Below are 22,718 nucleotides of genomic sequence, written 5' to 3' on the forward strand. Positions count from 1 at the left end.
TCAGTGATACCACACATTAGGAAGCAAGGCTCTACTTTCTAACCAGAATAATGGGGACTTTGGCTTTTAACCTCAGTAATAGTGTCATTTATCCTTCTTGCTGTCCTAGGCCTGAATGCATTTAGCCAAGGATTCACTTTTCCCTGTACTGATTTTTTTTTAATAGGCTCAGCCCAATTTCTCAGATGTTGGGGGTCTTTGATCCATCACATAGCTAGATCCACCCTGGTCCATGTGGGAAGAAATCTTAGGAGTGGTTGTGGAGGGCATCCCACAATGATGATTCTTTCGAATATGCCTTCCCCCATTCTCTTCACCCATGTCATTTCCCCTGGCAATTGGAGATTGGAGAAAGGGGAGCCAGGAAGGGCTCTGATTACAGGAGGTCCCTAACCTTACCTGCCTCTTTTTCCCTATCAGGGAGGGGGCCTGTGGGTGGGGTGAGTTACACAAAGCACTAGGTCACTGACCACTGCTATTGAGTGACCAGATGTGGGGAGGGGGGAGCCCGGCTCCTGTGTAGATCTCTTGTCTTCCTGTCTGGGGTAGAGCTCTGACCGTCTCTTTCCTCCAGGGCATCCTTTTGTCCCCATCTTCTATATCGGCTGTTCTGTGACTCCAACTCAGAGAAATAAGGCCAGGCTGTTCCCCTGCTCCCACAACCCCCCTCCCCCCAGCCTCCTCTCTTCCCAACAATATGTCCCAGGGATAGATATAATGCATCCTTTCAAGCCTCCGCAGGCTGGGCTTTGGGAACCTCCTGGGAAGAAGGCAGAAGGATCCCTGTGAAATGTTCAAACAAAGCCACCTTGTTACAGGGCGCTCAGAGAAAATGATACCCAGCTAGTTGGCAAGGCATTTCTACCAAAGGAGCCTCAGCAAGCAAGAAGGAGTCTGATCTCTGTAACACAGGGGGGCCAAGAATGGACTGGGGGAGGGGGCTAAAGCCTGGGAATAGGGAGAGAGGTTTATTTGGGGGTTCAAGATTACCGAGGCAGTAGGGCCAAAAGGTGATGCTGAGTTTCTTAGGAGTGATAGCTATTTCTTTGCCTGGCTCTATTCAACTAATTAATCAGTCAACAAGTATTCATTAGGAATGTACTTGGTGCTGTCGAGATATAAAAGCAAAATCTCTCTGTCCTTGAGGATCTTACAGTCTTAGGCAAGACCTAAGAATAAGAAGCATCTTGACAAAGATGACAAAAGATAGGAATAGTAATGTTGGAGTCACTGTGAGAAGACAAGCACATTACTAATGTACTGTTGGTGGAGCTGGGAAATTGGTCCAGCTGTTCTGGAAAAGAATTTGGAATTATGTGAGAAAAGTCACTAAACTGTTCCTACCCTTTGACCCAATGACCCACTACTGGGCCTATACCCCAATGAGGTCAAAGAAAGAAAGAAAGAAAGTCACTATCTATACAAAAATATTAATAGTAGCACTTTTTGTGATAGCCAAAAAAAAACCCACCAAAAAAAACCCAATCAGAAACAAAGTGAGTGCCAGTCGACTAGGGGATGGCTAAATAAATTGTGGCTTATGAATGTCTTATTACACCATACTAAATTATACATAGAAACCCTTCAGAGAAATATGGGAAGATTTATATGAATTGATGCAAAATGAAGTAAGTAGAATCTGGAGCTCAATATATGTGATGACTACAATAATATGAAATAAAATAAGACTAAAAAGCAATACAACTCTGATTAATAGTAATGACCAATCCTGCTCCTGAAAAACATAATAAAATAACCTCATTCACCTTAGTGGAGAGACAAGGAACTAAGGATAGAAAGTACTGCATATACTTTCAGACACAGTTGCTGGGCAAGTTAACTGACTATTTATTTTGGTTGTAAGGGAGGATTCAGTAAAAGGGGACATTGAAAATGAATGTGTTAAAAGACAGAAGGCATCAATACAACTTTTTAAAAAAGGAGCAACTAGAAAATAATAGACAGTATGTAATTAAGTGTGAGATTGAGAGTTTCAGACTCTAAGTACTCTAGAATTCAGGGAAGGGAAGTCACACTGGGGTAGGGTAATCAGAGGAGACTTCTTGTTTGTTTTTTTTATAATATTTTATTTTTCCTAATTACATATAAAGACAAATATTAACATTCATTTAAAAATTTTGAGTTTTAAATTCTCTCCCTCCATTCCTCTCCTCTCCCCTCCCCAAGACAGCAAGCAATTTGATATAGGTTATAAATGTGCAATCAAGCAAAACTTATTTCCATATTAGTCGTGTTGTGAAAGAAAACACAGACCAAAAAAAAAAAAACCATGAAAAAAATAAAGTGAAAAACAGTATGCTTTGATCTACATTCAGACTCCATTAGTTCTTTCTCTGAAAGTGGATAGCATTTTTCATCATAAGTCCTTTGGAATTGTCTTAGATCTTTGTATTGCTAAAAATAGCTAAGTCACTCACAGTGGATCATCGTACAATGTTCCTGTTACTGTGTACAATGTTCTCCTCATTCTGCTCACTTCATTTCGCATCAGTTCATGTAAGTCTTTCCAAGTTTTTCTGAAAATATAAGGGAGACTTCTTATAGCAAGTGAGACATATTGGTCCTTGAAGGATGGAAATGATTTGGATTGGGGAAGTGGAGGTGGGCTCATTCCCTAGTCTTATTGCATTTAACATTTTTATCAATGATATGGATGAAGATAAAAAGTATATTTATTACCTAATGACAGGAAGGTAGGAGGGATAAGTTAATATATTGGGTGACAGATGGACACAAAAAGATCTAGTCAAACTGGAAAGACAAACAAAAAAGATAAAATCAAACAATGGTAAATGCAAAATACTACACCTGGGTTAAAAAAAATCCACCACACAAGTATGTAGCATACTGCAAGATCAATGTAAACCAATGTGTGATGTGGTACTTGATGGCATTTTATGATGACTTAATAGAAATATAAAGGAGGAGATAAGCCCTTCTGCTCTGGGCTGACCAGAAGTCATGAAGTATGTTCACTACTGGGAGGGAAGTGATGGTCCAGTTGTACTCTGCCATAGACAGACCCCATCTGAAATGTTGTGTTTGGTTCTAGATGTCATATTTTGGAAGGGACATTAATAAGTTGGAAATTGTCTAAAGGAGGGAAACCAGAAAGGTAGAGGGTCTTGAGATTGTCTTGTGAAAATGGTTTAAATGACTTAGATGCAACTGATCTGTCTTTAGGTATTTGCGGGGCTGTTGTATGGAGAAGAGAACAGACTTGTCCTACTTGACCTCTTGAGGATAGGACTAGAAAAAATGAGTGGAAGTTACAGACAGGAAATTTTGGTTTCATGTGAGGAAAAACTTCTTAACTAATAATAACAATTAGCATTTATATAGCACTTACTGTGTGCCAGATACCGCACTAAGTATTTCACAAATATTATCTCATTTGATCTTCACAATGACCCAGGGAGGTAGGTGCTATTATTATCCCTCTTTCATAAATGAGGAAACTGAGGCAAACAGAGGCTATGACTTGTGCAAGGCCACACAGCTAGTATGTGTCTGAAGCTAGATTTGAACTCTGGTCTTCCTGACTCCAGGCCTAGAGTTCTAACCATTGTACCACCTAGCTACCACATAACTCTCTGGGAGTGGAATGGACCTCCTTGGAGGTAGTGGGCTCCCCCTCACAGCAGATCTTCAAGAATTAGTAGGACTTGAACTACTGGCTATATTGTAGAGGAGATTCTTGTCTGTGTAGGGTCGTTTGAGGTCCCTTCTTCTCCCTTTGGGATTATGTGATTTATGTGGCTTGCTTGATATTGCTTATATGTATAAGCAATTCAGAGAAATATGGGAAGACTTACATGAACTGATGCAAAGCTGGAGCACAATACATGTAATGACTACAATAACATAAAATAAAACAAGACTAAACAGCAATTAAACTCTGATTAATTATAATGATCAAGCTCGCTTCTGGAAAACAAATAATGAAATGCACTTTACTTTTCTTAGTATAGAGATGGAACAATGTGGGTATGGATTTGAGATTATGTGACTTATGTGGTTTCAAACAGAACTAAGACCAACTGGTAGAAGATATATAGAGGGGAATTTCACCTCAACGTAAAGAACTTTCTAGTAACCTAAATTGCCCAATAGTAACGTAGCCACCTTGAGAGGTAGTGAGCTCTTTGTCACTGGAAGGGTCCAAGCAGAAACTGGATGATCAATTATTCTGGAGAGAGTTTTTATTATATAACTTCAAAGGTTGCTTCTGAGTATGGGATTCTATGATTCTGTGTATTACCCAAATAGTCAATGTTCATACCTGCCTGCCGCCTCTCATCTATAGTGTCTCCAAGCTGATGAGTCTTCCCAAATCTCCAGAGTGCCATGTTGCCTTCTCATCTATCATAACAAGTGAAGAACTCAGTTTTCAGGCCTGCTTCTCATCAGAGAAAGAGGAACTGTATTATAGCTCTTTGTATCTACAGGTACCTCACACCTTTGAAGCTGCATCAGTCCTGGGGGGCATTCAGAGGTGGAGGAGAGGCTGAACTTGTAGCCAGTGACATCTCTCTTCATGAATGGGGACCTGGCACAGCAGGGAAGATCCTTAGGGACCTGCGCCCGTGAAGGTAAATGTCATTAGAAGCCAGAGATTGTCTATGTGTGTGTTATAAATAAATAATAAGCCGGGGGGCGGTGAGAGATAAACAGCCATGGGGTTAAATCCACAGAGCTATCAATCCATCAAGAGTTTGGGGTGATATCATAAACCACAGGTCGGCATTCAAGTCACCTTGTGCCCCAGGATAGAAATTTCGCCTGTTACACAGTTTCATCATCGTGAGTTGTTTATTGGGCAGGGTCTCTCTTCCTTGTCCCCTGCTCACTTTAATATGAAGGCTAAATATTATCATTGTTGTTGTTGTTCAGTTATTCTCAGTCGTGACCAACTCTTAATGATTTGGGGTTTTCTTTGGCAAAGATACTGGAGTGGTTTTCCATTTCCTTCTGTAGCTCATTTTCCAGACGAGAAAACTGAGGGCAACAAGGTTGAGTGACTTGCCCGGGGTCACACAGCTAGTAAATGTCTGGGGCCAGATTTGAATTCAAGAAGATGAGTCTTTCTGACTCCAGGCCCCACATTCTATCTACTGTACCACCTAGCTTCCTGAAATATTATCATTAATTACCAATAATAAGTATCTCCCAGATGTGGCTCATGTCTCATACCACAAAATAATAGGTCCCTAAAACATAGAATTTTAGGACATGGACAACAGAATGCCAGGACTGGAAGGGCTCTTAGAACCTAGAGGCCAGAGCTGAAAGAGACCTTAGAAAATAGCACATTGGAAAGGGTAGGGATTTTGGAGGTCCATCCTACCCATTTTACATAGGAACAAACAGGTCCAGGAAAGTAAAGTGACTTGCTCAGGGTCATACACTTATTCATTGATAGAGGCAAGACTAGGGCTTAGATTGTCTGACTTTCAGTCCACTGTCTTTCATTACTCCCAATTATGTCGTCTCCAAATCACCCGTCCCCGCTCCCTGGGACACTGGGCCGATACTAATTGCTCTCTAAGGGAATGGTTTCTTTCCATCCCAGCTCTGGTCTTGCCAGGGTGTGTTAGGCCCTTGCTGGGGACAGGACTTGGAAAATGAAGTCTGCCTTGGCTGGTGTGAAATGGAGCTACTGTGGCTTTAAAAAGCATCTCAGCAGTCCCCTGCCTGGCCAAGCAGAGCTGCCAGGGCGAGCCCGAAGGAGGACACCTGCAGAGCTCCTGTACAGCTGGGGAAGATTAGCCTTTTCCACTAGAGAGCACCCATTACCATGTTCCAATATGCTATCACTTCCGCTAGGAGAGCCCACAGATGAGATATCGATTGAGGTGACCCCAGGTGAGCCCTTCCCCCTTGCCTGAGATGTGTGCAGATCAGCCTGGCCGCCAGCTCTCCTGCCCCAGGCCAAAGCCAACAGGATGAGAGCTGGCTCTTGCCCATGCTGGCCCTCTACTCCCCTCCCCCAACATGGGCCCTCCAGACTGCCTTAGGCAAGAGCTGCTGTGCTCCAGTGCTACCCAAAGTCCCTGACCAGAAAAGAGGGGACATCAAAGATGACTAGTGTCTCTAGTGCCTTCCTACTGGTCAAGCCTGAATGGGCGGTCAGTATCCTGGGTGCCTGCAGATGGGCAAACATGCTTTTTGAGTGCACTACTCATCCCACCTCCTGCCCCAATCAGGGAGAATCAATCATCTCTCAATCAATCCACATCCTGCTTCCTCCTTCAAAACCTTGCTGAGGTGCCCCCACTTTTCCCTACAACCTTACCTAAAAGACGTCCCCATTCATTCCCTCGCATGTTAGCATATGTGTTTTAATGTGGCTATCCTATCTCCCTTTTGAACTCTGGAGTTCTCAGAAGGCAGAGATTTTGAGTTCTACTTTATCTGTATCCTTTGCAGATCCCACAGTAATTTCTTGGTGCACAGTGTTGGCCTATAGAAATCATTATATTACTCATCCTTCCAGGCCCAAGTCAATTCCTGCTTCCTCTGTGAAGTTTTTCTTAACCACACAAGTCCTCAGTGATCCTATCACACTTTCTTTCCATAAAACTCACTGGACATTTAGCATGTGTAGTCTCATTGTAAGTTAGCTTAATACGTGTCTTGTCTCCTCCAACTAGACTGGGAGCTCCTTGAAGGTAGGGATATCTTTTATCTTCTCACAGTGCCTAGGGTGGACAATAAATGTTGATGAATTCAGGACACCTGGCCTAAGTCAACTACATCTTTAGGGATTAAAAGAACTAGTGGATCTGATTTCTGAGCTACTGTTAATGATATCTGAAATATTTAGGAAGACTGAGAAAGGTCCTGCAGGACCAGAGAAAGGGAAATATTGTTTATCATTCCCTCTTCCAAGGCTTTGGGCACCTTTTCTGCAACTTAGAGTCTTAGAGAGTTGTCTAGAGCACTGAGATTGTAAGGAACTTCCCAGGGTCACACAGCCATGAGATGTTAGAGGCATGACTTGAACCCTAGTCTCCCTGGCTTCAAGGTCAACTTTCTATCCACTACCATAGTGCCGTCTAAGATGAAATACGTGAGGGATAAATGTGAAATCTTACCCTTGGGTTCATAAGTTCCACTTTACAAGTACAATATGAGGAGGCATAATTGAAAAGCATTTTAAAATACCTGGAAGTTTTAGCGGACTTTAAGCTCAAAATGAATTGAGTGCTATATGGTGGCCACAGAAGTTAATACCACTGTGGGCTGCAATTAAAAGAAGCATTGTTTCCAGGATTAAGGAGGGAATTGTTTCAACCCTTGGTCAGACTATGTCTGAAGCATTGGGCTCAGTTCTGGGCACCAGGGTTTAGGAAGGACATTGCTAAACTGGAGAGTATCCAGAAGAGGGCAACCAAGGTGGTGAAGGGCTTCAAGTCTATAGCATATGAATGGTTGAAGGAACTGGAGATGCTTAGCTTGAGAAGAGAAGCATGAGGGACGGAAATGGGAACCTGATAGCTGTCTTCAAGTATTTGATAGGTTGCCATGTAGAAGAGGGATTACATCTGTTCTGTTTGTCCTGAAAGGAACCAAAGACAATGGTGAAAAGATGCTAATTTAAGCTTGCTGGAAGTAGAAACTTTCTCACCATGAAATGTATCCAGAAGTGAAATAGGATGCCTGGGAAAGATATCACTTCCCACACATTGGAAGTCTCCAAGTGAGGCCTGGATGATCACCTGTTGGGTAATCCTACTTAATATTAACAGCTGGCATTTACGTAGCACTTTGTAAAGCACTTTACAAATATTATCTCATTTGATCCTCACAACAACCCTGGGAGGTAGTTGCTGTTATTACTCCCATTTTACAAATAAGGAAACTGCGTCAGACAGTTTAAATGACTTGCCCAAGGCCACACAGCTAGTAAGTGTCTGAGGCTGGATTTGAACTCATCTTCCTGAGTCTAGATCCAATGTTCCCTCTGCTGTGTGACCTACCTAACTATTTTTTTTGGAGGGGGTAAAGGTTTGACTAACTGATTACTGAGGTTTCTTCTAACTCTGAAATACTGTGCTTCACTGACTGCTTGGGTCTTCATTTTGACTTCTCTGATTTGGCCCCAGTTCATAAGGAGATGCAGTGTCGGGGAGATGAGGTTGGTTTTCAGGACAACATCCTGATGACACAATCAGAGCGTCTCTGAGTTGGAAAGCATCTTGGCAGTCATCTAGTCCACCCAACTTCCAAACAGGAATCCTCAGTACAACATTCCAATAAACAGTCATTCAGCCTCTGCTCCCACTAATGGAAAATCCACAATTTTCTGAGGCAGCCCAACCCACTTTTGGATGGCTCTAATTGTTAGGAAGTTGTTTTTTACCCTGCCATCCTGACAAAATCTACTTCTCCATAACTTCCACAGATAGCTTCTACTTCTGCTCTTTGGGACCGTCTCCCTTTCAATGGCTATCTCCCCCTGCATCCTCCCCCAGCCACATGATGTCAACTACCTTGGGCCTCTCTTTGAGAGCATTCCCCTACAGGAAGCCTGATCTACTTGGAAAGACTCATTTCTCATCCAGAAGGAAAGACCTCCAGACCTTTCTCCTATGAGCTGCCCTGGGAAGTTCTGGGTACTATGTTCACTTCTGGAGGTCTCCCTTTAAAAGTGACTTTCATGGACTAGGGGGCTGGAGAGGGTCCCCAAGATGATGCCATGGGTGGCATTAGTTGAAGGATCTAGGGATGTTTTGTTTGGATAAAAGACTGAGGGAGACATATGATAGGGAGTATACTTGTTCTAGGTGGCTGCTAAGGTCAGAGTTAGTATCATTGGGGTCAAGTTACAGGGAGGCAGATTTCAGCTTCATATTAAAAAAAAAAGCCCAACTAGAGTCATAATGCAAATAGAAAAGGTTGCAGTGTTTGGTAGTGAGCTCCTTAACAGGGATACCTCAGGCAGGGGTTCTTAATCTTGTGTCACAGACCCCTCCAGCAATCTGGTTAAGCCCATGGACCCCTTCTTAGAATAATACATAAAATAAATGCATAAAATGGTTAAATGCATAAAATAAAGCACATAGAATCACAAAGAAAATCAGTTATAACAAAATAGTTTCCTAAAATTAGAAAAAAACCCAAATTCATGTACCCCAAATTAAGAATCCTTGCCAGAGATTAGAATAGATGATCTCAAAGGTCCCTTTCAGTTCCAAGATTCTTTCATTTTGTATTTGAAATTTATCCAGCCTGTGTCCTACCCCAGTTAATGAACAATTTTATATGCTTCATATCTATTTCTAGGGTCCCAGAATTTCTTGCCTCTGAAAATATAGCTCCTGGAAAGTCCCAAGAATTTTCCTAACCCTCTGCCTGGAAGTAATACAATCCAGGACCCCACTACCCAGGTTCCCTACTCTGATCTTAATGCAATTGCCTTCTTCTTGGTTCCCAAAAAGTGACAGATTGAAGAAATCTGGTCTGATAGGTCTCCTCCATAGCTCAGGAGATAGGCCTCCAGATTCCTGTTGTGGAAAACAGGCTAGGGGCAAAAACAATGTTATATCTTTGAGTCAGATGGCAGTAGAGCCCAGACTAGAACCCAGGAGTCCAGGCACCCAGTTTCTTGCCACAAATCCTAGATCATACTCCTGTATCCCAGGAGGGGAGAAATAACATGTCATTTTCACAGCTGTAAAGTTAGAGCCTCCTTATTCTCCTACTTTGAAAGGAAATTGGATTCATTGGCAGCTTTTGATTCCTGCCTAAGTAATATGTGTGTACTTGAAGTATAGAGAGGATTGAATAGGAGACCCCAAACATAAGCTAATTAAAGTGCTTTGAAGATCAGAAGTGATTCGCAAGCCCCTGGTGCATTCCCCTATAACCTGTAATAATACAATGTACTCATAGGCCCTAGTTTTCATATTCTAGACATGACAGCCACTTCATGAGGCCACATGCTAATTCCTAAGAATGGTGGCCTCTGTCCCACAAATACAGCAGCATAGAAGAGGCTGCAGACGTTAGGGCAAACCAGCAAGGCCAGGACCCAGCATGGTCATAAACCAGGCATCCTTCCCCTAGCAAATGCAACAGAATTAGTTCCCACTCCTTTTGTGCTCCGGGGGGGACAGATTTATGCAAGACATTTAATTGATCAATCAACTACTCATTGAATATAGTAGTTAAACTATACCTAGGTTCTAGGGAAGATGACAATTGAGCACAAATGACATTCTTTTTTTTCACAAATGACATTCTTTTCATGCTAATAATATTTATATTATTTATATAATATATAATATTGTATTATATATAAAAATATAGTATAAAGTACTCTAAATACATTATCTCATCTGAGCTTTACAATCACCTTGTCCTGTAGGTGTTACTGTCTCCATTGTACAGATGAGGAAACTGAGGCTCAGAGATTGAGTTGCCCAGGGTCACCATAGCAATCATCTGAGGAGGGATTTGAACTCAGATCTTCATAGCCCTAAGTTTAGCCCTCTCTCCACTCCACCACACTGTCTCAAAGAATTAGATGACCTAGAAATCATCCAGAAGTCATCCAACCCAAACCTAAGCAGGAATCCCCAAGTGTCTTTGAACAGCTCCAAGGATATGGCTCCCACTGCAACCCAAGGTGATTCATTTCTTTTTGGGATACATTTTTCTTATCTCAAGGGGAAATCTACAGTGTTTTAGTTCCCATCCATTGTTGTTATTATTCATGGTTGCTTTCAGCCTGGTATAGTGAAAAATGTGTTGGTTTGGGAGTCTGAAGAGCTGGGGTCGAATGATAACTGTCACTGATTTCCTGTTTAACCTTGGGTAATCACATTCACTCTCTAGGCCTCAATTTCTTCATGTGTTAACTTGAAAGGTTTAATTAGATGATTGTGCTAAGAGTCCTTTTGGCTCAAAATTCTATTTTCCTTGGGCAGGAAGGCACCTTATAATCCTATGAAGTGAAAATAAAGGGCTATTTTCTGATTACCACAGTGAATAATAAACTTCAGGAGTCCCTATCACAAGACGTATCCTAGGCAAGAATTAGAAATGAATCCCTCAAGAGATGGGTAATATTTCTGCTCCTAGTTCACAGGATTTCTGTGGGGATCTAATAAGATCACACATGTCTAGTGCTTTGTGAACCTTAAAGCACTATATAAATGTTATTCTTATTTCTGAAGAGGACAGACACATGTCTACTAAGAGAAACTAGGACTGACCTAACCTTTGCTTCTGATGGCCAGTAGGACAGCCCTCTCTACTTGCCTAGAGAGCTGGTTCTTCAAGGCCTCAGTTGGCAGCAGAATCCTGGGTTGATGGGACCCCAAGTCAAAGTCATGAAAGCCAAGCCAGTATTATCTGTCAGGCTGGGGAGAGTCCATGTGAAATTTTGAACTCTTTCTCTCCCATTGATAGAAGGCACCTTCTTTGGCAAAAGGGTGGCCTTCAGAAGTAAGAAAAGCTTGATTGGCTAATTACGAACATACAAACACTATTCCAGGAAATAAAGAAACTCTATCCATGGTAGTCTTTTATTATTATTATGGTTGTATTTTTTACTCTATCCTCCCCCACCCCTCCTTGTAGACCACTTCTGTCTGCTACAGGAACATGACACAAAGCCTGGCTGAGCTACAGCCCAGGACAGTGAGCAATAATCACAAAATGCCAGGACATTCAGTGGCATTACTTGGGGAAATCAGCAGCGACTCTGAGAGCTGCTTCACATTAATGATGGCTGTTTAGTCTATTTGGCGGTGACCTTGCTCTGCAGACGATGGTATTCCTTTAGCCTGTAAACCAGATTAAAAACAAAAAGAGGTAAATTGACAGTAATAACACATATTCAGTTCAATTAATTCAGGTGGAGCTGGGGGCAGCTGTTTGTTAAGATGTAGGTGAAGTTGTCTTTTTTTTCCCCCCTCCTCCTGTGCCCTCCCTCCTCCCTCCCCCTCGATAATGTAATTAATTTATCTTTGGGAGAAAACAGTTCATGTTATTGTTCAGTACAAAGCAGTTAACTGGCAATGGAAAATGAAGAGGCCATTATGAAAATGTCTTGCTCGATGCAATTTAAAAGGGCTTATCAGGCCCTTATAAAAACACACAATTAAGGGGACAGTGAGGGGGAGGTTGGGAGGGAAGAATGCTCCCAGGGTCAGCATGGCAATTCTAGGCTCAATATAGCTCCTGGTTCAAACGGACCAAAGGAACTCTAACTGTCTGTGGTCAGTCCGGGAAAGGATGAGCAAAACAAGGCAGAGGGATGTGTGGAGAGCGAATACAATATAATAATACATTGTTTATGGGCACGGACTGGGTGGGGAGCATTGTGGTTCTTCTTCCCCACTTCAGAATCTGTGAGAAGATATGCAGGCATCTTTTCCTACCTTAGAAACAGCCCCGACCCAACTGTCCCTTCTGCTTTAAGTTCTCTCTTCATATTGTGAAGGGGGTGGTGGATGGGAGGTTGAGGGAGTGGTACAGCAAAAAGGGTTCTGTCCTGGAAGTCAGGAGACTCAGGCCCATTGTAAGAGGACTAGTCCTAGAGTGTGAAGATCTGGGTTCAAATCCCACCTCTGATAACCTGCTAGCTGTGTGACCTTCACCAAGTTGTTTATTCTTCTTGGGTGCCTCAGTTTCCTCATCTGCAAATCAAGATGGCATCTGAGGTCCCAATCCAGAAATTGAGGATTCTAGAATTCTATGATCCTGAGATACATAGCCAAGTTTGGAGATTCTCATCATCAGTTTGGCCATGAAAGGCTGAATTTTTCAGCCACAAACTCATAGAGGTTGTGATGGGTATTAGTGGAGAGAGTCACCGCTTAGGGGAAAAAAATCATAGTTCTCTGACCTATGGATAGCTTCTAGACATGATCATAAAAGTTGGATCAGACCCTGTGATTTCACTGATCTAGGGCAGAAGTGTTAAAGCTCAAGGCCCAGGTGAAGCCTGAATCTGATTAAAATGTAATTGGGAAATGTTTAACAAGACAAAGAAAAATGCAATACAACATAAATAATGTTTATTTGTGGTTTTCTAAGTCAACATGTGGCCTGCATGGGTCCATTTCTATTTGATTTTGTCACTATTGGCCTAGAGAACTGCCAATGAGGAAGCTCCATTTACCAATGCAGACTGGCACAAGCTTCTAGTCTTAAAGTTGCCTGGGATATTGAGAAGTGATATGCTCAGACACGCAGCCAATAAGTGTCAAAAGGTAGGAGGACCCGAACCCAGGACTTCCTGACTCTAGAACCAGCTCTCATTTGGTTGTCTTGTAGTGGGACAACTTTCTGTAGGCCTATCTGCTTTCCCAACCACACTATCAGCTCCCCTTGGGCAGGAAGCAGGCCCCCTCTTCCTCTCTGTCACCCACACGGCCTCACACAGAGCAGCAAGACCATCAATGCTCACTGATTGATCACCTTCAGATGCTTCTCCATGACGCTGCTCCTCAGAGCTACCGAGCGCAGGGGAAAAGTGGTGTAAAATAAACATATTCAATGGTCTTCTTCATCTCTCTCCTGCCCACCTTGGGGAAAAGTGTTCATAGGCCCCAAGGAGCTGAGTCATGTTAAAACCAACAGCCCATTTTTGTTGTTCAGTGGTTTCAATCGTATCTGACTCTTTGTGACCCCACTGGGGGTTTTCTTGGCAAAGATACTGGGGTGGTTTGCCATTTCCTTCTCCAGTTCATTTTACAGATGAGGAGACTGAGGCAGAGTTAAGTGAGTTGCCCAGGGTCACACAGCCAATAAGTATCTGAGGCGGATTTGAACTCAGGAAGATGAGTCTTCCTGACTTCAGGCCTGGTACTCTGTCCACTATGCCACCTAGTTGCCCCATATCTCTCTACAACTTCCTACTCCCTCCAACCCCCAAGTGCTGAAGACACTGATGAATTCATAGAAGGTGCTCAGTGAATCTCTGCTGTTGAGAGATGGATGGAAGGGAAGACTCTTCTAAGGACTGATCTTGAGTGAGGGCAGAGGCCCATTTTCCCTCCTGATTTTGTAGGGATTGGTGATCAGAGCCTAATGGTCTGGGCTACGGAGAGATGTGGACCAGCCCCCCAGGAGGCCCCAAGCTCTGCTCCCTCCTGGGCTGGGACTGGCCTAAACTACTCACCTGAGGGAGTTGATGTTGATGAAGCCAGTGGCATCGGCTGGCTCATAGTCTCCCTGCACATTCATGCTACAAGAGAAAAGAAGAGAGGAGTGGTGGGGGGGATCAGAACATTAAACATCCACATCACCCCCCAGGCTCAGCCCCAGACTGTGCAGTCCAGGATCCTATCTCTGATGGAAGTTTTGTTGTAGTTCAGTCTTTTTTCAGTTGTGTCTGACTCTTTGTGACCCCATTGGGAGTTTTCTTGGCAGAGATATTGGAGTGGTTTGCCATTTCCTTCTCCAGCTCATTTTACAGATGAGGAAATTGTGACAAACAGGGTTAAGTGACTTGTTCAGGGTCACACAGATAGTAAGTATCTGATGGAGGTAGTTGATGATAACACAATCATTTTCCATTTTGTCAGACTCACTGGTCAGACATGTGTCCCAACAAGCAATCAATCAAAAATATTTATTAAACAGTTATTATGTGCTATCTCTTAGGAATTCAAAGGAAAAAAAAAACCCAGTCCCTGCTCTGGTGAGCCAGATAACATATACATAAATATTAACAGCTGACATTTATACAGTGCCTTAAGGTTTGCAAAGCACCTTATACTTTTCTCATCTAATTCTCACAACAACCCTAGGAGGTGCTATTATTATCCCTATTGTACAGATGAGGAAACTGAGGCTAGAACAGGTTAAGTGACTTGACCAGGGATGCCAACTAGTAAGTATCTGAGGTAGAATTTGAACTCATGTTTTCTTGACTCCAAGTCTACTACTCTATCCACGATGGCATTTAACTGTCTAGATCACATCCAAGGTACAAACAAATAACAACAATAATAGCTAGAATTTATATGATGTTTTAACATTTATAAAGCACTTTGTATATATTATTTTTTGGGGGGGGCAAGGCAATGGGGTTAAGTGACTTGCCCAGAGTCACACAGCTAGCAAGTGTTATGTGTCTGAGGCCGGATTTGAACTCAGGTCCTCCTGACTCCAGGGCCGGGGCTCTATCCACTGTGCCACCTAGCTGCCCCCTTTGTATATATTATTTCATTTTATCTCCACAACCCTGTGAGGTGGGTACTCTTATTACACCCATTTTACAGACAAGGAAACTGAGTCCAGGAACTGTCTGAGGCTAGATTTGAACTCAGGTCTTACTGACTCCAGGTCCCATGTTCTGTCTACCATGCCACCTAGCTGACCACAATCAGAAAGTACAATCTTCCCTCACGACTAGCTCTAGAAGTTGCTATCATCCAGGGAAGTAGTTAAACTTGCTTGAAACTATTTTCACTGACATTGTACAGACTCTGTCTCTGGAGGCAATAGTTTTCATAAATTGAATCCCAATTATATAAAGGGAACGATGTGGTATAATTAGAAGAAGCCCTAGAAGTCAGGATTCCCAGGTTTTGTCACTAATTTGCCGTATGACCTTGGGGAAATGAGATAATATATACATAAGCATTCTGAAAACTACAAAGTGCTCTACAAATTTAAGGATTAATTATTGAATACGATGGCCTTGGTCCTTTGTTTGTCCTAAAACTCTCTCTTCAAATTTCAAGTGTGTGTATGTGTGTATATGTGTGTGTCCATGTGCTTGTGCGTGTGCATGTGCGCGCGCGCGTGTGTGTGTGTGTGTGTGTGTGTGTATGTGTTTTGGGGGCTGGGGAAAAGCAAATAATTCTCTTTTATGGGATTAGGTGAACAATGTGCCCTCACTTGCTCCATTTTTCATGATTTTGTTATTTCTGTCTTTCCAGGAAGAAAGCGGACTAAGGTTGTTTTTATACAATCATCCCTCATTTTCACCTCTTTGATTCATAGATGTCCTTTGGAAGGAAAGAAACAAGCATTTATTAAGTACCTACAATGGGCCAGGTACTGGGCTAAGCGCTTTACAAATATTATCTCATTTGATCCTCACAGGAAATCTGAGAGGCAGGTGCTATTATCCCCATTTTACAGCTGAGGAAATTGAGGCAAACAGAGGTTAAGTGACTTGCTATTAAGTGTCTGAGGCCACATTTGAACTTAGGTCTTGTAGGCTCAGTGCTCTATCCACTGTGCCACCAGCTACCTCCTAGGTGCTTTGTTGGCCTTCCTCCAAGTTGGAGGCATTCCAGATGTGTAAGAAGCCTGTGTCTCAAGGCTAGAGGGCCCTTTACAGTGCCTTGCACATAGTAAGTACTTAATAAATGCTTTATTTTTATCTAGGGGGAGTAGTGGAAGGCGCCTAACTCCTTTTCTTCTCTTGTGTTTACTTACATATACCTACCCTTCATCCCTCTTAGACTGTAAGCTTCTTGAAGGCAAGGGGATTATGTTGTCATGTTAGTCCATACTTTGCATATTCTTTTTTAGAACAGACCTATCATTCCAGAGATGTAGGGAGCTCCTTCCTCTCTCAATGCAGATTGATCCCTTTTCCTGTAACTTACAGTCTTAAAAGGGCAGCTAGGTAGAGCAAGTCACTTAACCCCATTTGCCTCCACAAACAAAACAAAAGAAAAAAAAGAACATACAGTCTTGAAAAAAAAGAACATACAGTCTTAAAAAAAAAAGAGTTATCAATTCTTTCTTTGGAAAGACAGAGTCAAGAGAAGGAAAGAAAATGAGCAGCCACATTCCTCACACCTCCCAATTATTTCCCTTCCCCTTTGCCCTGTCCTCCTTCCCTCCCATCTCCCACCATAGTTACTATCTCTAGAAGCCTCTTTCCCAGGCTCTCAGGCTGTGCTGTTTACTTGACTTATGGTGAAGTAATTATATAGGGTGGTTTTTGTTTATTTGGTCTCTGAATCAATCTGGACCTCTCTGCTTCCCCTCAACTTTCATTCTGCTTCCTGGGCCACTCCAAACCCCAGCTACAGACCTCTCGCCTGCTTTGCCCTTTGGCCTCACTTTCATATCTAATATGGTTTGGGGACACAGCATCTTCCCCATTCTCTATAAAACCATTTTCTAGTCCAGCCACTCCTTAACTACTCCCTTCCTTCCTCTCTCCTCATTCCACCATCATTCTGTGCCTCCCCTTTCCTCACCTCCACCCGTTAAATGCCAATAGATAGGTCTCTATGGAGCAATCTCCCCATCTGGAGGAAAATGGTTTCCTCAGTTATAAAAAAACAGCTCCGTCTATGTGGCTTGCGCAGGCTCATATAATGGCAGTCTCAGATTTGAACCCAAGCCCTGTCTCCGAAGCCACTGTTCTTGCCTCTATGTGATGTCTGCTTCAGGGTCTCTGGAGGTCCTTTGTAACTTTTGTGACCATGACTGGATGTGCGTGTGTGTATGTATGTATTAGGGACTAGGGAAAAGCAAATAATTCTCCTTTCTGGGATTAGATATTGAAACTATCACTGGAACATCACTGTGACCATCACTTACATTGCTCTCTGACCTCTTAATAGTAATGATAAATGTCATTAGTCTCATAAATCTTCTTTGATTATGCTTCTGCCTTTGGCACCAATATATCTTCTTCGTCCACTTATGGATTGTAGGCTACAGGACACAGAGCTGACTTCTGGTACCTATGCTCTAAAGCTCAGTGGGAACCAAGTGAAGGTTTAAGAAGAAGCTAGGACTTAAGATGACTTGTATGAAGTGATGTGAAACAGAGCAAGAAGAGTCGAGAGAAGGATTTGCACAACCACCAAAACAGTAAAAAGGAAAACAATATTGAGAGACTTCAGAACTGCAATCAACACACTGACCTGAGGTGGTGGACTATGGGTGCAGAATGAGGCATACATTTTTAAACATAACATCTTGATTTGCTTTGCTTTGCTTTGCTTGACTGCACTCATTTGTTTCAAGAGAGGATTCCCTTTGTGGTGGTGATAAGGAGGGAGTCACTGACAGGTGGCTTGGGGCAGTGGTTTAAAGAAGGTTGACTCTCTTTGGTTGTTGTTGCCCATTTATTTAGTATCTATATGAATCTAATAAAAGGCTTTGCTTACTCATTAAAAAAGAGAAGAGACTTTGTCCCATATTCCTTTGCATTCCCCGTGGCAGCCAGCACAAAAGAGGCACTCAACACATCATAGGATTTAGAGCTGCAAAGACCCTTGGAGATCACACAACTCAAAACCCTCACTTTAAAGACCAGGAAACTGAGGCCCAGAGCAGTAATGTGACTTGTCCAAAGTCACACAGGGGCTAAGAAGCAAAGCCGGAATTTGAAAGTCTGGCCCTCTGATGCCCAATCCAGTGCATCCATCCAATCAGTTGCCAACTCTTGCCCTTTCTCCCTCCACATCTCTTGTTTCCTCTCCCTTCTCTCTAAAAACACAGACACCACTTTAGAGAGGCTCTCATAACCTCTTGGCTAGATGACTGTGACTGCTTCCTCTCTGGTCCTCCTGCCCCTAGGCTCTCCCCACTCCAGTTCATTCTCCATGCTGCAGCCCAGGTAATGTTCCTTAAGCTCAGATCTGACCACGTGGCTCCCCTACTCAGCTTCCTAGTGCCTCCAGGATAAAAACAGAAACTTCTCCATTTATCTTTTAAAGCTCTCCACAACCTGAGTCCAACTGACTTTACTAGCCTAACTGGGCATCACAGCTGGGTCCTGATTAGTGCAAATAATGAAATCCTCTGAAGTCGTCACATGTGTTTGAATTTCACTATTAGAAGTTGTAATTATGTAAAATATAGTCATTGGCTCCAGTCCAGTGGAAATATGTGGTATGAATTTGAATGATGAGACCACTTCAGGGAATTCACTATTTCCACTAATAGAGACTTAGCTGTACTCCCCTATCTTTGTCCTGTATGACCCAGTCAAACTGACTTTCTCTCTCTACTTATCAGGTGTTACATACATACATACATACCTGTTTTCTCTCTCATTAGAATGTAAGCTTCTTGCAAGTAGGGATTGTTTCATTCTTCATAGTTTTATCTATAGCACCTAATACAATGTCTGGCATGTAGGAAGTGCTTAATAAATGTTTACTGTTTGACTAATTGACTCTCCACTACTCCAAGCTTCTATCTGTTGGGAGAATAAATGAATGGCCTTTCCTCCATCACTTTCTCAGACCTATTATTTGGAATAGGGAATATTCGATATTCGACATTCCCACCTTGCCCGAGCATGGTGGCTTTAACCTGCTCTTTGGCCTTAAACACTGACTCTCTAGCACTGACCGCCCTATTTCAGGGCGTACCACAGACCAGAGCCTAGACAGAGGCAGGCCTTCAGTTCCCCTCCTCTCCCCATAATTCCTCACATGTATATCCTCAGAACATTTTTTGCCTCTTGGCATTCTCCTTCTTTCTCTCTCTTATAAGTTAATACCAGACAATTTAATAAAACCAGACCCCAAACAGGCCCCTCCTTGATCACCGCTGCCAGGCCCTCCCCCCCAAAGACTGGCTAAATCCAGGTAAATGAGTCACCTAACATGGCCAAAGAGTTCTAACAGCTCATTTCTCAGGAACTGAAAACCTCTTTGAAAAATTGGGGCGGAGGAGGGGGGGAAGAGTGAGGGAGAGAAAGAGTTTACAATGATTTTTTTTTTTACCTCCCCTGACGGTCTACAGAAAACCTCTGCGCTTTTATTTTTGCTCACTCGAGTGGTTCTGACCTGCTCTATAATTACGTTACTTTCTACCCACTGTGCTGCGGCATTTCGAGCCTCCACTACCTCTGGCGGCTTCCTCGCTGGTCCCTGTGACGCTGTCACTCAACGGCTTTCAAATCAGCGATGTAGAAATCAGAAAGAAAAGGAAAATGGTCGGAGACACAGTGAGAATAAATGCTCCTGCTTTTCTCTCTTTTTTTTTCCCTCCCTTCCCTTTTTACCTTATTCATTTAATCTCCCTGAGTGAGAATGCGAGGCATAATGAAGGGTTGGACAGATTATTAGAAGCTGTTGATTTAGAGGGGGAGGGAAGAAAAAGCCAGAAAGAGAAAGAGAGAAGATAATTTGACATTTACCCTCACTGATCTAAACTGATTCAGTTATATTTATGGCTTATAAAGTGTTTAGAAAGATTGGGGGGGGGGAACCCAACACAGCAAAGAAAAGGGAAAGAAAAAAAATATTGACTGCAAAACAAAACTCGTGCTTTAATTCCCAACTCGCCTTTGAGGAGGCAATAGCTCTGAGTTAAACCAGGGCTCCAGCCGTAGCCCAAACCTGACTTAGCCAGCAGGAATGGGCTGTGTATAAGTCCTTAGGCAAGCCTGGAGGGGGATCTTGGAGCTTCAAGATGCAGAGAAGAGACGAGTGTGGGGTTAAAATTTTCTTCCATATTTATATGTTTGCATATGTACAGCATAAAAGGTTCAACATGGGATGGCTTCCTTTGCCTCTTATCAATCCCAAGCAAAGAAGCTTGAAGATTGTTGTTTAACAGATGGGGATGTCTATTATATCTGGGGGCTCCAACCTTAGCCCTCTCCTCCAAGGTCAGACCTCTGGGTCAGTCCCCAGGAATGGGTGAGATTGGGGGCAGCAATCTCCTGTAGGGGAGAGTTTAGCTCCTCTAACTGTGTAAGGGCCTTTCCTAACAATGTTCAAAGATTTTATTGGGTTCTATCTCTACTACCCAGTCCCTTGTGGGCTTTTGCAAAGTAAGGGGCTTCAGAAAATGAGTGAATCTTCCTACTTCAAGATGGGGGGAAAAGTGATTCCAATATGAAGAGATACAAAAGAAGTAGGGAAAAATTTAAGCCCAGAGGGAGATGGACCACAATGGAGAAACCAAGGTAAAAGCCTCCAGTTAAAGGAACAAAGACTACAATGGATTTCGCAGTCACTCAGAGAACAGTCAATCAGGAGAGGAAATGGAGCTGAGATTCTTGGTGATTGGATGTTACCTTGAACTTGAATCCTGGCAGCCTAAGGATTGGAGGTGAGTATATCATGAAGGAGTGAGCCTTCTTTTGTTCAGAAAGCAGAGGATGGGGAAGAGGAGGGGTAGGGCAGGGATCAAAACGGAGGTTACCCATCTGCCCACTACTTACCTCACCAGCTCTTCGTTGTACAGTGATTGGGGAGATTCTCGGCCAAGGATGTAGACCTGGCCCTTGAAGACAGACACCTGGACTTTGCCCTCAACCCCTTCCTGGGACTTGGCAATGCAGTGTCGGATATACTCACACTCTGGACTGTGCCAGAAACCTGGAAGGGGTGAGATGAAGGGGTATACCACTCAGCTTTGGTCAGGATACTATATTCCCTGAGCCCCACATTCATCCTCCCAGCTCTGTCCAAGGGGAAGGCCTGGATGGTCCCCCAGCTCAAGAGATAGAACCTACCAGGATTTTCCATGCATTTTCTGCAAGGAATTGTCACTTTAATGAGTCTCATTCCCCTCCAAATGGTAGAGACTAGATGTTGGCCTTAATATCCGTTCTTACCATCTCTTCTCTACTCATAGACATCTGATGGAGATGGGCGGGGAATGGTATGGGGAAAGGGAAAAGGGACAGAGCAAAGCTGATATATGAAAAAGTACTAAAGTAAAACAACTGCAAAACATTATACCCATGTTATAGATTGCCCTGAATCTCCATAATTAGTGCTAGTTTGTGGTAATACCTGTTTCCACTGATTATTCAACACCTTTTTGTCAAACATCCATGGTAGGTTCAGCCCTGTGCTGGGTACTGTGGAAGAGACTGAAAATATGGTCTTCTATTGCTATGTTAAGGACCTCCCCTTCTGAATGAGGAGAGATCACTTCCATGCAGCCACCAAGGAAAGGACAATTAAGTGCCAGGCTGGGTTACTGGCTTAGGAAAGACTAGGAGTCAGGGAGGAAACCAGAGAAATGGAGATGGGCTGAACTAGCCTGAGGAGGATTCCAAGAAAGGTAGGGCATGAGTTAGAGAAGAAGGGGCCTGGAGGGCATTCTAGATGGGAGGAACAGTACAAAGAAATAAATACCAGAGACTAGAACAAGCACAGAGTATACAGGGGACAGTGAGAAATCACAGAATCGTGATTCTGGAAGGGCATGTCAGAAGTCAGGTGGTTTAATCTCTAACCGGAGAAGGAACGCCTACAACATCCCTGACAGCCTCTGCTTTAAAGCCCTCCAGGGAAGGAGAACTCAATAATAATAATAAAAACAACAACTTTTATATAGCACTTACTAGGTACCAGGCACTGTGCTAAATGCTTTACAATCACCTCATTTGAGTCTCACAATAATTCTGGAAGGTAGATGCTATTATTATCCTCATTTTACAGATGAGGAAACTGAGGCAAACAAAGGTTAAGTGACTTGCCCAGGGTCACACAGCCAGTAAGCATCTGAGGCTGGATTTGAACTCAGGTCTTCCTAACTCCAGGCCTGGCTCTCTAGCCACCAAGCCACCTTGCTGCCCACTGACTACTTAGTCAGTCTATCTTCCATATTTGTGCAGCTCTAATTAAATTCTTTTTTGTTGTTGTTGTTGAGCTGAAATTGACTTTTTTGGGACTTCATCCCATTGGTCCTAGTTCAACCTTTTGGGGCTAAGGAAAGCATATCTACCTGAAGACCAGCCTGCAGAAGGTTTGGAAAGGCCAATGATGACAACTAACAGGGTC

At 43.0% G+C, this 22,718-nt stretch overlaps 1 protein-coding gene across 1 annotated transcript in view; it reads right to left on the reverse strand.

The window, feature by feature from the left end:
- Positions 1-11,528: 11,528 nt before the first annotated feature.
- The window catches only part of ASS1 (argininosuccinate synthase 1), an 84,049-nt gene continuing 72,859 nt past the window's right edge, over positions 11,529-22,718 (reverse strand). The window contains exons 13-15 of the mRNA XM_027869614.1: positions 21,146-21,302; positions 14,159-14,224; positions 11,529-11,816 (exon numbers count right to left, since the gene is read on the reverse strand). Coding sequence (XP_027725415.1) covers positions 11,771-11,816; positions 14,159-14,224; positions 21,146-21,302 — 269 coding nt within the window. The 3' untranslated portion in view covers positions 11,529-11,770. The remainder of the gene's footprint in view (positions 11,817-14,158; positions 14,225-21,145; positions 21,303-22,718) is intronic.

This window comes from Vombatus ursinus, unplaced genomic scaffold (assembly GCF_900497805.2).
Source record: "Vombatus ursinus unplaced genomic scaffold, bare-nosed wombat genome assembly UNPS02014793.1, whole genome shotgun sequence".
Lineage (NCBI taxonomy): Eukaryota > Metazoa > Chordata > Mammalia > Diprotodontia > Vombatidae > Vombatus > Vombatus ursinus.